General features: G+C 42.6%; 1 protein-coding gene across 1 annotated transcript in view; it reads left to right on the top strand.

Moving 5' to 3' along the window:
• The window catches only part of LOC126299343 (protein tyrosine phosphatase domain-containing protein 1-like), a 584,390-nt gene that overhangs the window by 266,415 nt on the left and 304,046 nt on the right, over window positions 1–13,929 (top strand). The window contains exon 4 of the mRNA XM_049991191.1: window positions 2,365–2,480. Within this exon, the coding sequence (XP_049847148.1) occupies window positions 2,365–2,480 (116 nt within the window). The remainder of the gene's footprint in view (window positions 1–2,364; window positions 2,481–13,929) is intronic.

Raw genomic sequence — 13,929 nt, 5'->3', positions numbered from 1 at the left:
GGTAATTTTCACATCTGTCAACACCTGCTTTCTTTGGGATTGGAATTATTATCTTCTTCTTCTAGTCTGAGGGTATTTCGCCTGTCTCATAAATCTTGCTCACCAGATGGTAGGGTTTTGTCGGGACTGGCTCTCCCAAGGCCGTCAGTAGTTCCAATGGAATGTTGTCTGCTCCGGTGGCCTTGTTTCGACTCAGGTCTTTCAGTGCTCTGTCAAACTCTTCACGCAGTATTATATCTCCCATTTCATCTTCATCTACATCCTCTTCCATTTCGATAATATTGTCCTTAAGTACATCGCCCTTGTATAGACCCTCTATATACTCCTTCCACCTTTCAGCTTTCCCTTCTTTGCTTAGAACTGGGTTTCCATCTGAGCTCTTGATGTTCATACAAGTGGTTCTCTTATCTCCAAAGGTCTCTTAATTTTCCTGTAGGCAGTATCTATCTTACCCCTAATGAGATAAGCCTCTACATCCTTACATTTGTCCTCCAGCCATTCCTGCTTAGCCATTTTGCACTTCCTGTCGATCTCATTTTTGAGACATCTGTATTCCTTTTTACCTGCTTCATTTACTGCATTTTTATATTTTCTCCTTTCATCAATTAAATTCCATATTTCTTCTGTTACCCAAGGATTTCTACTAGCCCTCGTCTTTTTACCTACTTGATCCTCTGCTGCCTTCATTACTTCATCCCTCAAAGCTACCCATTCTTCTTCTACTGTATTTCTTTCCCCCATCCTTGTCAATTGCTCCCTTATGCTCTCCCTGAAACTCTGTACAACCTCTGGTTCTTTTACTTTATCCAGGTCCCATCTCATTAAATTCCCACCTTTTTGCAGTTTCTTCAGTTTTAATCTACAGGTCATAACCAATAGATTTTGGTCAGAGTCCACATCTGCCCCTGGAAATGTCCTAATTCTCTGTCTTACCATTATATAATCTATCTGAAACCTGTCTGTATCTCCAGGCTTCTTCCATGTATACAGCCTTCTTTTATGATTCTCGAACCAAGTGTTAGCTATGATTACCAGATATAGCGCTCACCATATTCTCACTTGGCGCACTTCTACTCTCCATAGTTGTCATAAGTAAGTTTACTTAAATTCACAGTTGCATGAATTTCCACCAGCATATTAATGTTGCTTCGCATGCAGTTTTGTTAGTAATAAATTTGGTTCGTATAGGAACTGTTGCAGTAATACGTAAACATCTTAATAAGTGGTACGCTTATAAAATACGAATACCGGTCTATGCACATGATTTTGCTGTAGGTTTTGATGTGCTTCGTAAATCAATCAGAATTTTGAATAAATAAAAAGCCAAATTATTTTGGGTATTACCTTCCGAGACAAATTAAATCAGAAACGAGAATGCGATTAAAGATGATGTTTCTTTTTGACATGTTGTCTAGGATTCGTTTAACCATTTGCTAATTTGGACCAAAACTTTATTTACTGAAGTAATTCCGATTGTTTCCCGTGAAGTATATTTAGTAGGCTCTGTCCTAATAGAAAGTAAGATTGGTTCCTTTGTTGCAGAGAGTACAGAAACGTGGACATTCTAATAGATCCTAAAAATATAAAATTATAATTTTTATATATATTTCAGCACTAAAATAATTTAATTGCTTTGTTCACTGTCTTACAGCATATTTTTTCCACGACGCAGCACATTTGATCCATACATTTTATTACTGAAATTTTTAATGACCGATATTACGGACTTCTATGTACCTTTTATTGAATGGTATGTCATGTCTATAGCTACATCTGTACTCCGCAAGCCATCGTACAAGGTGTGGCGAAGGGTATACATTCTTTCAGCATTATTGACTCCTATTCTCTTCGCACATGGTTTAGGAAGGAGAACGACTGTCGGATTCCTCTTCATAGACCTTAATATCTCTACTGTTAGCGTCATGCCCATTACACTAGATGTATTCGGGAGGCCGTAGTGTGTTTCTTCACTTGTCTTTCATTTTACAGTTGGGAAATTTTAAAAATAAGCCTCTCAGTGATGTATATAAATTTTTACTGTATTATCAAGAAAATTCAGTATTTTAGTTATTAAAGATGTGTATTTTTAAATTATTTTGTTTAAAGAGAAATAAAAATTGTGATAGACATCGACTTTAAAAAGCTGCAAATGCTTGCCAAATCAAGTATCGCAAATATGAATGGAACTGCTGAACGGCTTTACTTCTAACGTTTAGTAGCTTCTGAAAGCAATTAATCTCGATAGGAACCTTAGTGTTATTAGCGCACATGAAGAGGGAGCACTTCGCTTTTTAGCAACGTATAGTGAAAGGCTGTATAAATTCGTGAACACGCCATTAACCTTCCTTTTTGGTATATCCACAGCCTGGGCATCAAGTCGATCATTAACCTGCAGCAGCCGGGAGAGCATGCCAGCTGCGGCCCGCCGCTGGAGGACTCCGGCTTCACGTACCAGCCCACTGCCTTCATGGAGAGCAACAGTAAGTTCACATACATGCCTCACTGTCTTCAGCTCATTGCCAGTGATATTCCATAAGTGACAAAAAAGTGTCATTTCCCTTTCATTCGTATGAAGATTACTGTTTCACGTCCCATCGACGGCTATGTCATCAGGGCCGGACTGCGAACTCCGGTTAGGGAAGAATAAGCAAGGGAAACGGCCATCTACTATTGAAAGGAACCTTCTCGCCCTATGTCTGAAGCGATTTAGGGAAACCAAAATCTAGATGGCCGGACGGGGATTTGAACCATCGTCCTCCCGAATACGAGTCCAGTGTTTTCCCACTGCGCCCCTTTCATTCGGGTTTTCTTCCGTGGCGCGTTATTTTTTAGTTTATATCTTTGTAGTTTGGTCCCTTCGCAGTGCTTTTACTCCTAGACCGTTCCTCTCATAAACGCTTTGTTTCATTCTATATCATATAAGTCACAGTGTAGTAATTCGAGTTAATTACATTATCCTAATTTTCAATGGAAAACAACATTCTGATTTCTTACAATCCTATCGAGCAAACTGCTTCAGAATTGTGTGTATCATCGTTTCTAGAATAAAATTTACTTTCCTTGTTCACAGCTTGTCAACTTGTTATTTCCCCTTTACCCACAATAGGTAGCGTCTCTTCCGTTGAGAACGTTTCCTTTGTCTCTCTCTGTCTCTCTCTCTCTCTCTCTCTCTCTCTCTCTCTCTCTCTCTCTCTCTCTCTCGCGCGCGCGCGATCAATCTTATAAAGAGGAAAACAAATGCTTTATCCAGAAATTCTAGCTTGCCCACAGTTACTGAGCACAATAGAGGGTGAATCACCTAAAAGTTGCGCCGCAAATATAGCGGAAACTGAAAGTGATATTGATGTGCAGTTTTCAGAGAGTGGATTGATAGTCAGGTGCTTGTATTGTTAGCCAAACAGTTAATTCTAATAATACTTAGAAAGTGTACTTTTTGTGCAAACATACACGTTTTAAGTGGAACAATGCCTTTTGACATTAGCAAAATAAAAATAGAGTAAATTAGAATGTCAGTGGTGTTTGTTGCAGGATTCTAGTGAGAGTCGTTTACGAGATATATTTTGAAAACTTCCCACACCGACAGTTGTACAATACCTGTGGTAGCACAGCCTAAAGAACAACGCAAGACCATACGCTGGTTATATGGACTCTGGTCATTACAGGTTGTATTCAAAATTACCACTGGTAGCTGCAATACACACTTTCAGTCTGGTATGTAACGACTGCTGCACGCGTACTAGCATTTCAGCGGAAATGTCCTACCAGGTTGCAGTAATATGTCGTTACGTATCATCGGGTGTAGTTGGCATGTCTTTTAGGCTTTTGATACCGTTCCTCACAAGTGACTATTAATCAAATTGCGTGCATATGGGATTCGTGATTTTGTCTCAGAGCAGTCACATTTCGTAGTGATAGGCGGTAAATCATCGAGTCGAACAGAAGTGATATCTGGCGTTCCACAAGGTAGTGTCATAGGCCCTCTGCTGTTCCTAATTTACATAAATGGTCTAGATGATAATTTCAGCAGCCCTCTTGGATTGTTTGTAGATGACGCTGTAATTTACCGTCTAGTAAAATCATCAGACAATCAATTCAAATTACAAAATGATCTAGAGAGAATTTCTGTATGGTGTGAAAAGTAGCAATTGGCACTAAACAAAGAAAAGTGCGAGGTCATCCACATGGGTACTAAAAGAAATCCGATAAATTTTGGGTATTCAATACATCGCACAAATCTAAGGGCTGTCAATTCGACTAAATACCTAGGAATTACTATTACGAGCAACTTAAATTGGAATGACCACGTAGATAATATTTTGAGGAAGGCGAAACAAAGACTGCAGTTTCTTGGCAGAACACTTAGAAGATGCGACAAACCCACTAAAGAGACAGCCTACATTACACTTGTCCGTCATCTGCTGGAATACTGCTGGGCAGTGTGGGATCCTTGCCACGTAGGATTGACGGAGGACCTCGAAAAAGTGCAAAGAAGGGCAGCTCGTTTCGTGTTATCTAGCAGTAGGGGTGAGTGTGTCACTGATATGATACGCGAGTTAGGGTGGGAGTAACTGAAACAAAGGCGGTTTTCTTTGCGGCGAGATCAATTTACGAAATTTCAGTCACCAACTTTCTCTTCCGAATGCAAAAATATTTTTTGACACCCCCCTACATAGGGAGAAATGATCATCATAATAAAATAAGAGGAATCAGAGCACGAACGGAAAGATTTAGGTGTTCCTTTTTCCCACTTGCCATTCGAGAGTCGAATGGTAAAGAAGTAGTATGAAAATGGTTCGATGAACCCTCTACCAGGCACTTAAGTGTGAATTGCGGAGTAACCATGTAGATGTAGACACCGTATGTCAGCTTTGTCCACAGAAAAAAAAAACTACAAGACTCAAACCCAGGGTACACACCGAACAAGGTACAGGTCCTCTGCGTCCAATCCAACGATTTGGAAACAATTCGTGAAGGGCAGCCATCATGTTGGTACCATACGTTCCTCCTAGTATGCAGAGGAACGTCTAACATCCGTGGAAGATGGTCTGTTAGGAGGCTGCGATACTTGTGTGTATTCAGTGTTCCATAGATGAAAAACCGGCCTATGAGCTGATGGTTTACTATCCCGCACCACATGTTTACACTGCATGGGCGCTGACGTTCCACGTGAGGAAGCTAGTGGGGATTGTCAACAAACCAATAAGGTATGTTTCGGCGGTTTACCTGACCATGATTGGTAAATGTGGCTTTATCACTAAACAAGAAACATGATACATATGGATTATCCTGCGGGTCGCGGTGGCCGTGCGGTTCTGGCGCTGCAGTCTGGAACCGCGGGGTTGCTACGGTCGCTGGTTCGAATCCTGCCTCGGGCATGGGTGTGTGTGATGTCCTTAGGTTAGTTAGGTTTAAGTAGTTCTAAGTTCTAGGGGACTTATGACCTAAGATGTTGAGTCCCATAGTGCTCAGAGCCATTTGAACCATTTTTTTGGATTATCCTGTCTTAAAGAAGTACAGGAGTTAAAACGGGTCTCATAATCATTTCCATGCAGCTCTTGGTGGTGAGAGATATGATAGGGATGGAACATATGTCGATGGAGAATGCAGAGGACACTTGCCTGACTCAAGCCACTTCCTCGTGTGATTACGCGAGAGTTAGCGTCCGGATCAACTCCAGCAACAGTAAGAACATTAATTTTTCCCTCTTCTGTCGTCACTTATTCCTTTCTGTTACGTTATCTAGGTGTTACGCTAACACTTCTACGTAACTTGTTCAAGGGGTTGACGTCTGCTGGGATATTTGCCGCATACACCATACAGGGACGAACTGCATTCATCCTACACAGTCCATGCAACATGAAAGCGTCGGCTTTTCCTGGATTGGTAAATCCAATCGCCTACTCACGACCTACTGCTTGAACTGCCACGCACTGGCTAGCAAGTCGCAGTGCACTCAGGGAACAGGCAAAACACACTGTAAACAAACATAAAAACGTCGTACCTAGCAACTAAGGTTGAATGGCACAAACAAGTGTTGGTGTGGAAACTTTGTATGGTACGATGTATCGCAAACGACTCGCACTAGAATCCTACAACAAACACCATTGACATTCTAGTTTACGCTACATTTAGTTTGTTAATGTCAATAGGTATTGTTCTATTTAAAGAAGTGTATTTTTGCACAAAATGTACATTTTGTAAGTATTACTAAGATCTGTTTATTGGCTAGCAGTACGAGCTCCTGACTACCAATCCGTTCTATGAAAACCGCACATCAATAGCAATTTCCATTTCAGCAATATTAGCTGTGCAAGTTTTAGGTGATTAACCCTGTATATGGAACAGCGACATACACACACGAGGGTTGGAACTTTAATAGTGGCAACTATTTATTTAAATCTCGCACAAAATAGATACGTGTTTCGAAGTTTTACTGACGTTCAAAGTAGTCACAAGCATTGTGTAGAACGCGTTGCCAGCGATGTGGAAGTCTTAGGATACTCTTAGCAGTGCTTTGTGTTGTCAGTTCGAGCGGCGTGGTCTATTGCCCGACGAATTTGTAGCAGTTCTAAAGTGAATGCCGTGAAGTGTTTCCTTCAGTTTAGAAAAAAAAAATGGTTCAAATGGCTCTGAGCACTATGGGACTCAACTGCTGCGGTCATCAGTCCCCTAGAACTTAGAACTACTTAAACCTAATTAACCTAAGGACATCACACACATCCATGCCCGAGGCAGGATGCGAACCTGCGACCGTAGCAGTCGCACGGTTCCGGACTGCGCGCCTAGAACCGCGAGACCACCGTGGCCGGCTCAGTTTAGAAATCGAGTTGAACTCACGAGGTCTTAAGTAAGGGGAGTTCAGTAGGTGATGACACTTCCTGCAGGACCTGACCACCATTTTGCAGGACAATTCTCAAGCACGTACAGTGCAAGCTGTTTGTGATTTGTTTGACTGATGCGGCTGCTAATTGCTATACCACCTACTGCACTCCCCTGACTTAAGCGTTCGTGAGTTCACAACTCGATTTCTAAACTGAAGGAAACACTTCACGGCATTCGCTTCAGAACTGCTACAAATTCGTTGGGCAATAGACCGCGTCGCTCGAACTGTCAACACAACTGGCACCGCTAAGAGTAGCCTACGACTTCCACATCGCTGGCAACGGGTTATACACAATGCTGGTTACTACTTTGAAGATTAGTAAAAATTTCAAACAAGTATCTATTTTGTAAGAGCTGTAAATAAATAGTTGCCACTATTAAAGTTCCAACCCTCGTTTAAAGATGGCGGTAAAGTCGCGTACACAATGTATAAAAGGGCAGTGCATTGGCGGAGCTGACATTTGTACTCATTTTTTTCATGTGAAAAGCTTTTCGGCGTGATTATGGCCGCACGATGGGAATTTGTAGACTTTGAACGCGGAATGGTAGTTGGAGCGAGATGCATGGGAATTTCTATTTCGAAAATCGTTAGGGAAGTCAATACTCCAAGATCCACAGTGTCAAGAGGATGCCGAGACTATCAAATTTCAGGCATTACCTCTCACCAGGAATGGCTCAGTGGCCGACGGCTATCACTTACCGACCGAGAGCAGCGGCTTTTGTGTAGAGTTGTCACTGCTAACAGACAAGCAACATTGCGTGAAATAACCGCAGAAATCAACGTAGAACATACGACAAACTTATCCGTTAGGACAGTGCGGCGAAATTTGGCCTTAGTGGGCTATGGCAGCAGACGACCGACGCGAGTGCCATTGCTAACTACACGACATTGCATGCAGCGCTTCTCCTGGGCTCTTGACCATATCCGTTGGACCGTAGACGACTGGAAAACCGTGGCCTGTTCAGAAGAGTCCCGATTTCAGTTGGTGAGAGCTGATGGTAGGGTTCTAGAGTGCTGCAGACCACCCGAAGCCATGGACCCAAGTTTTCAATAAGGCAGTGTGCAAGCTGGTGGTGGCCCCATGACGGTTTTGGCTGTGTTTACGTGGTCCTCTGGTCCAACTGAATCGATAATTCACTGGAAATGATTATGTTAGACTACTTGGAGAACATTTGCAGCCATTCATGGACTTCTTGTTCCCAAACGACGATGATTGTTTTTAGATGACAACGTGCCATGTCAGAACATTGTGGACATTTCGGGCGAATGGTTTGGCCACCCAGATCGCCGATCGTGAATCCCCTTCGAACATTTATGGGACATAATCGAGAGGTCAGTTCCTGCACAAAATCCTGCACCGGCAACGCTTTGGTAAGTATGGACGGTTTAGAGGCAACATAGCTTAATATTTCTGCTTGGGCTTTCAGCGGATTGTTGAGTCCATGCCATATCTGTTTGCTGCATTACGTTGGGCAAAGTGACAAAGGACAGTATGCTGAACAACATTCCCTCAGTACTTTAACCTCATTTGCAGACTAATAATTATGTCTATTACGAGTAGTACGTTTTTATGCTGATTAGTAACTCCAAGTGCATGTGGCAAGAGCAAGCCATTGATGCTTATTTTCCCCTGGACGACAGGTCAGGGGTTGAAGTGTGGACGCAGGGACGCAAAATGGTTATTCTATACTGACAGGCGTAATCCACTTAGTGGTGCAATTACGACCATGCAGAAAACATCAAATAGTAAATGATGTGACAGATTTGCGGAAAGACTGTCAGATGCAGAGAAAAAACAACCAACACATTGATGTGGGTGTATATTGGGGTAACAGTGATAACAATATCTGAACTCATACCCTTAACTCACCGTATGAATAAAAGGTATCTCTCTTAAGAGTCACCAGTCTCATTTCCTCTGGTGTTTCGGCAGACATTTGCAATTTCGTTTTTGCAACATGTAGCTGTAATCAGCCCAAAACAAATACTGCACATCACGGTTTTCATGCGACGCCCAGCATCGATGACAAGCGTCGGTCTGTATCGAATTACAAGCAAAATCGTTTTTAAAGAGAAATTTTACGTGCCCATTCGACTGAGCGGTTCCAAGTTAATGTAGTGCGATATTCTTTTCTCTATGTGCATTAACAGGGACAGTAAAACGCAAAGAAGAACAAGTACTCCAGTAACGTCAGCACTGCCCTGGCCCACACTGTCTGCTACCGCCATGCAGAAGTGCTGCTCAGTAGCTGCTGCAGTACTGACTGTTCTTCGTGTTTTATTTTTCCTGTTACTACATATCGATAAAACAAATAACGCACTATACCACTCGATAAAACGAGCATGTACACTTCCCATTTAAAAATAATTTTCTTTGTAATGGGGAACAAACAGTCTCTTTCCATCAACGCTGGGCGTCGCATGAAAAACATGATGAGCAGTGTTTGTTTGAGCTAAGTCCAGCTGCACACGGCGAAAACTAAATTGAAAATATCTTCCGAAACACCAGAAAAAGTGCACTTGCCGACCCATAGGAGAGGCACTCAGTATTTACAAATAAACCGTATGAAACGTGCTACATGCTTGGATATGCAATTGATTAACATTTCATTGCAGCTGCAAATGTAGGTAGGAATAACGCCATCTGCTTTCTGTTTGTAAGGAAGTGTTATACAGCGGGTTTGTCATTCAGAATTCGCATTCGAATGTTGGCTGTTTGTGAGAAATTCGTGTCATACCTCGTTTAAGAATGAGAAAGTGTATCAGCACGTATCATAATTCGGCAGCTGCGGGATCGTGGCCTGTCGAGATTATTGTTCCACGATGTTCCTCTCCACATTGGTCGGAATCACACGTCGTCATGCGCAGTTATTCATTCAGCAGGCCCATAATCGATGCCATGCGAAAACTCAATACTTCACGCTTCTTTCTCCGAGAAGACAGACGTTATTCGTTCGACCGTGCAGGGTCTTACAGCTGCGTCACGTTCCTTGTGTCGGAAAGGGGCTTGTCTGCAGCAAGAAAAGTATCAGCACGGACAGTACAATGACCTCTGGAGCATCAAGCGCTGTCAGTATTGCGGCAGTTCTTGCCGTTTCACTCAACGCTGCAACAGAAAAATGAGCTGACAGTGAAGCATCTAACGACGAGATTGGGCATAGCACTGCCACCAAGTGACCTTTTCAGACGTGTGGGGGTACGGAATACAACATCGCGATGGGCGTATCCGTGTGTAAAGGTTCCAAGGAGAATGAACATTTCCAGATTGCATTCGTGACTCATAATGCGGACCCGGCACCTGTCGGTTTCTATAGGGTGCCATTAGTCATACAAGATCACCTCTGGTTCACATATCAGGTAATTTGGACACCAGGCGTTACATTTCTGACGTGTTAAGGTGGATGCTGTACGTGATCCTCGATGTCTCCATAACCTCATCTTTCCATAAAACAACAACAACACAAGACTGCATCTTGGTCATGAGTTAGCAAGAGACTTGCATGACACCATTCGCCAGCTACTACGACTGATAATTTGTGACAAAGAGTCGAACCAGCACGGAATGACATACCAGTATCTGTCATCCAAGTTCAGGTCAACTCGATGCCCAGCCGGGCTAGATTCATTGTCGCTGCGTTAAGTGGCAGCAGTCTGTATAAGTTGATTCAGCTGCCCCTATCTATGGGTTTTATGCAACTCGCAATGCCTTCAAAAGCCACATGCGAGATTTTCATATTCTCTCTCTCACTGCGTGCAAACTATTAGTCCTACCGAAAAAATGCACAGAACACGTTTTTACGAAACGTAATGTAGTTATATCTTTGTTCTGGGATACATTTTCTCTGTAGGCCACTATTTTCTAATTATTCAAGAAAAGTGTGTTTGACGGTCATTTTTGTAAGTTTTTCTTGAATAATTCGAAAACTATGACCTCTAGGAAACACACATCACAGTACAAGTTATAACTACAATATATTTCCTACAAAAAAGTAGGACTTAGAGTTTTTTTGCAGGACTAATAGTTTGGCCGTAGCGAGCGAGAGAATATGAAAATCTGGCATGTGGTAATTGAAGGTGTTGCGGGTTGCATAAAACCCATATGTAGGGGCAGCTCAATCATCCTGTATACCAAATTTCGCACTGTGTATATCCTCAAATCACCCACAAATTTACTCATGTATTATTCCTACTATACTGAATATGCAATATAGCAAAATTTCGTTGTTTGAGACTCTATCGGGCGTTGCAGCCATATATAGTGTTCTGAAAGTGAAAAAACTCACTAAATGCTGTGATTGTTGTCTGACAAATGCTGTCAGACTTCCACTGATTGGCAAAACGCGATGCCTGACAATGGCAACGTGTTATAGGAACTTGAACCTGTCCATACAGGATAGTGATATTAACAGGAGAAGACTTTTAACCGTTCTCTTTGTTTTTACGTTAACTTTTGTTCAGTTAGAGTCCCATGTGATAAAGACATTATTACAATAACCATTTTCCTCGGCTTGCTTGAACTGTTGAATAAATTTTCATCTTTCTTAACTTCGATGAAAGACATCCTTCAATATTAACATCAACCTGTTTGTAAATAACAAATCTACTCATGTCGCTGATAACTACTATTGACTACATTACTGTCAAGAGTGACACAGACCTACAAGGACGTTATTTTTAACCTTTTTCAATGCCACAATACAACATCAAATCTTATGTTTAAAAATGACAAATAAGAGTTACTGCTGAAAGCGAACATGATGTTATTTATCAAACATCTTTCTTTGGCTGTTGCTCTGGATTTCCATGTTTAGTTCTTAAATGAAACGTTTCTAGGACTGGCCGAAGTGGCCGAGCGGTTCTAGACGCTACAGTCTGGAACTGTGCGACCGCTACGGTCGCAGGTTCGAATCCTGCCTCGGGCATGGATGTGTGTGATGTCCTTAGGTTTAATTAGTTCTGAGTTCTAGGGAACTGATGACCTCAGCAGTTAAGTCCCCAGAGCCATTTGATTTGACGTTTCTAGGTCAATGATTCACGCCTTGCTCTATCACACTTTTCATTTGCATCTCAATGACACAATCTCCAATACATTTCACATAATTCACTAAGTTATGAACTTCTGATATTGCACAATATTAAATAATGTGTTATTTCTGTATTGGTTCAAAATCAAAATAATATTCTGTACCGCTATGTTTTAAATAGAAGTTCAATTTAGTTTATTTCAGGCAGTGTCGTGAATTTATTACAGTTGCCCTTATCAAAATAAGTCAAACAACACGTTTCCAAAAATAGTTTTAAAATTAATTTTAATGTTGGGAAGATGTCCGAAACTTCACATGTTAGCCTTCACGTGTTTGGTAGTTACTCGAATAGAATTTTTTCTCTAAGATTCCGCAGGGCATCGACATATTAAATGATAATGCAGAGAAATGTATACCACGGGGACTTAAGATATTAGACATTCTCGGAGTAATAATTTGCTAAACAGGAACGTAGCTATTGCATGTAGGAATTTAAAAGTTTTTGCATGCATATCACGTAAAGTTTCGTCATGAGTGCCCAGATATAGAGCGACGTTTGTCCCATACTGCACTAGATGAATTCCATTCACGAAATACCAGCGGTATATGAGGGTTATAACGCACGCGATCTGCCAATATCAATGTGCTGGGCTACAGCGTGTCCCTGAAATATTTTGCAGTGCCTTCTGCACTGATCAGCCAGAGCATTATGACCACCGACCTACTATCGATATAAACCCGTCCAGGCGATAGCAGCGTCACCTGGCGAGGAATGACTGATAGTCAGACACACGGAAGGTCGTATAGTATCAATGAGCGTACTGTACGTGCGTAGAATGGGGAAGGCGCGTCGTTTATCTGAGTTTGACCGTGGGCAAATTGTGATGGTTCGTGGGCTCGGCCCGAGCATTTCGGAAACTGCATGACTTGTCGGGTGTTCGAGGAGTGGTGTGGTTACTGTCTGCAACACGCGGCGAAACCAAGCTGAAACCACATACAGACGTCGTGGGAATGGGCGATCATCACTCATTACAGTCGTCGGACGTCGTAGGCTGGGAAGATTGGCAAAAGAGAACAGGCTGCGAGCTGTGGCGGAACTAACATTAGATTTTAATTCTGGACGGAGTAGATGTATATCTGAACTACTGTGCGCCGAACAATGGAGGTCTGCAACCGAAACCCATTCATATGCCAACGTGAACACCACGAATCGGCAACTACGACTAAAATGGACACGTGACCATCGGCACTGGACGTTGACGCAGTGGCAGAGCGTTTCATGGTGTAATGAATCCTGATACCGTCATCATGCCGATGAGAGGATGCGAATGCGTCGTCTTCCAGGGAATAGTTCCTTGACACCTGTACCGTGAGACAGAGACAAGCTGGTGGCGACTCCATTATGCTCTGGGGAACAATCACGTGGGCATCCATGGGTCCAGTGGAACTCGTGGAAGTCACTATGTCGACCAACGAGTGTCGTACACTGGTTGTAGACCACTTAACCCCTTCATGACGATCAAGTTTCTCAACGGCAGTGACATTTTTCAGCAAGGTAATGCGCCATGTTACAAGATCAGGAGTGCGATGGAGTGGCTCGAGGAACAGAGCGACGAGTTCCAATTGATATTCTGCCCCCCCCCCCCCCCCAATTCGCCAAATCTGAACCCGATCGAACACAAGGATGTGATAGAATGTGGCGTCATAGCTCTTCATCCACCTCCCCGGAATGTATGGGAATTAGGTGACTCGTGTGTGCAGATGTGGTGCCAGCTCCGTCCAGCGACCTACCAAGGCCTCAATGGTTCCATACCACGAAGCGTCGCCGCTGTTATCTCTGCCAAATGTGGACACACGGGCTGTTAGGTGCGCACCTTATCAGTGTAGACATGATCGTTGGGCTTCGTGTACTGTGAGCGCTTTACGTATAATAGAATCAGACTTGAGACCTGCAAAAGGCCCTTAGATTGGTCATGAAATGCAGGTAATATTATATTATTTATCACGGGGTCTGTCCAAGAA

Source organism: Schistocerca gregaria, chromosome X (assembly GCF_023897955.1).
Source record: "Schistocerca gregaria isolate iqSchGreg1 chromosome X, iqSchGreg1.2, whole genome shotgun sequence".
NCBI lineage: Eukaryota > Metazoa > Arthropoda > Insecta > Orthoptera > Acrididae > Schistocerca > Schistocerca gregaria.
The sequence above is the reverse complement of the archived record's forward strand: the minus strand, read 5'-3'. Positions and strand labels throughout refer to the sequence as shown.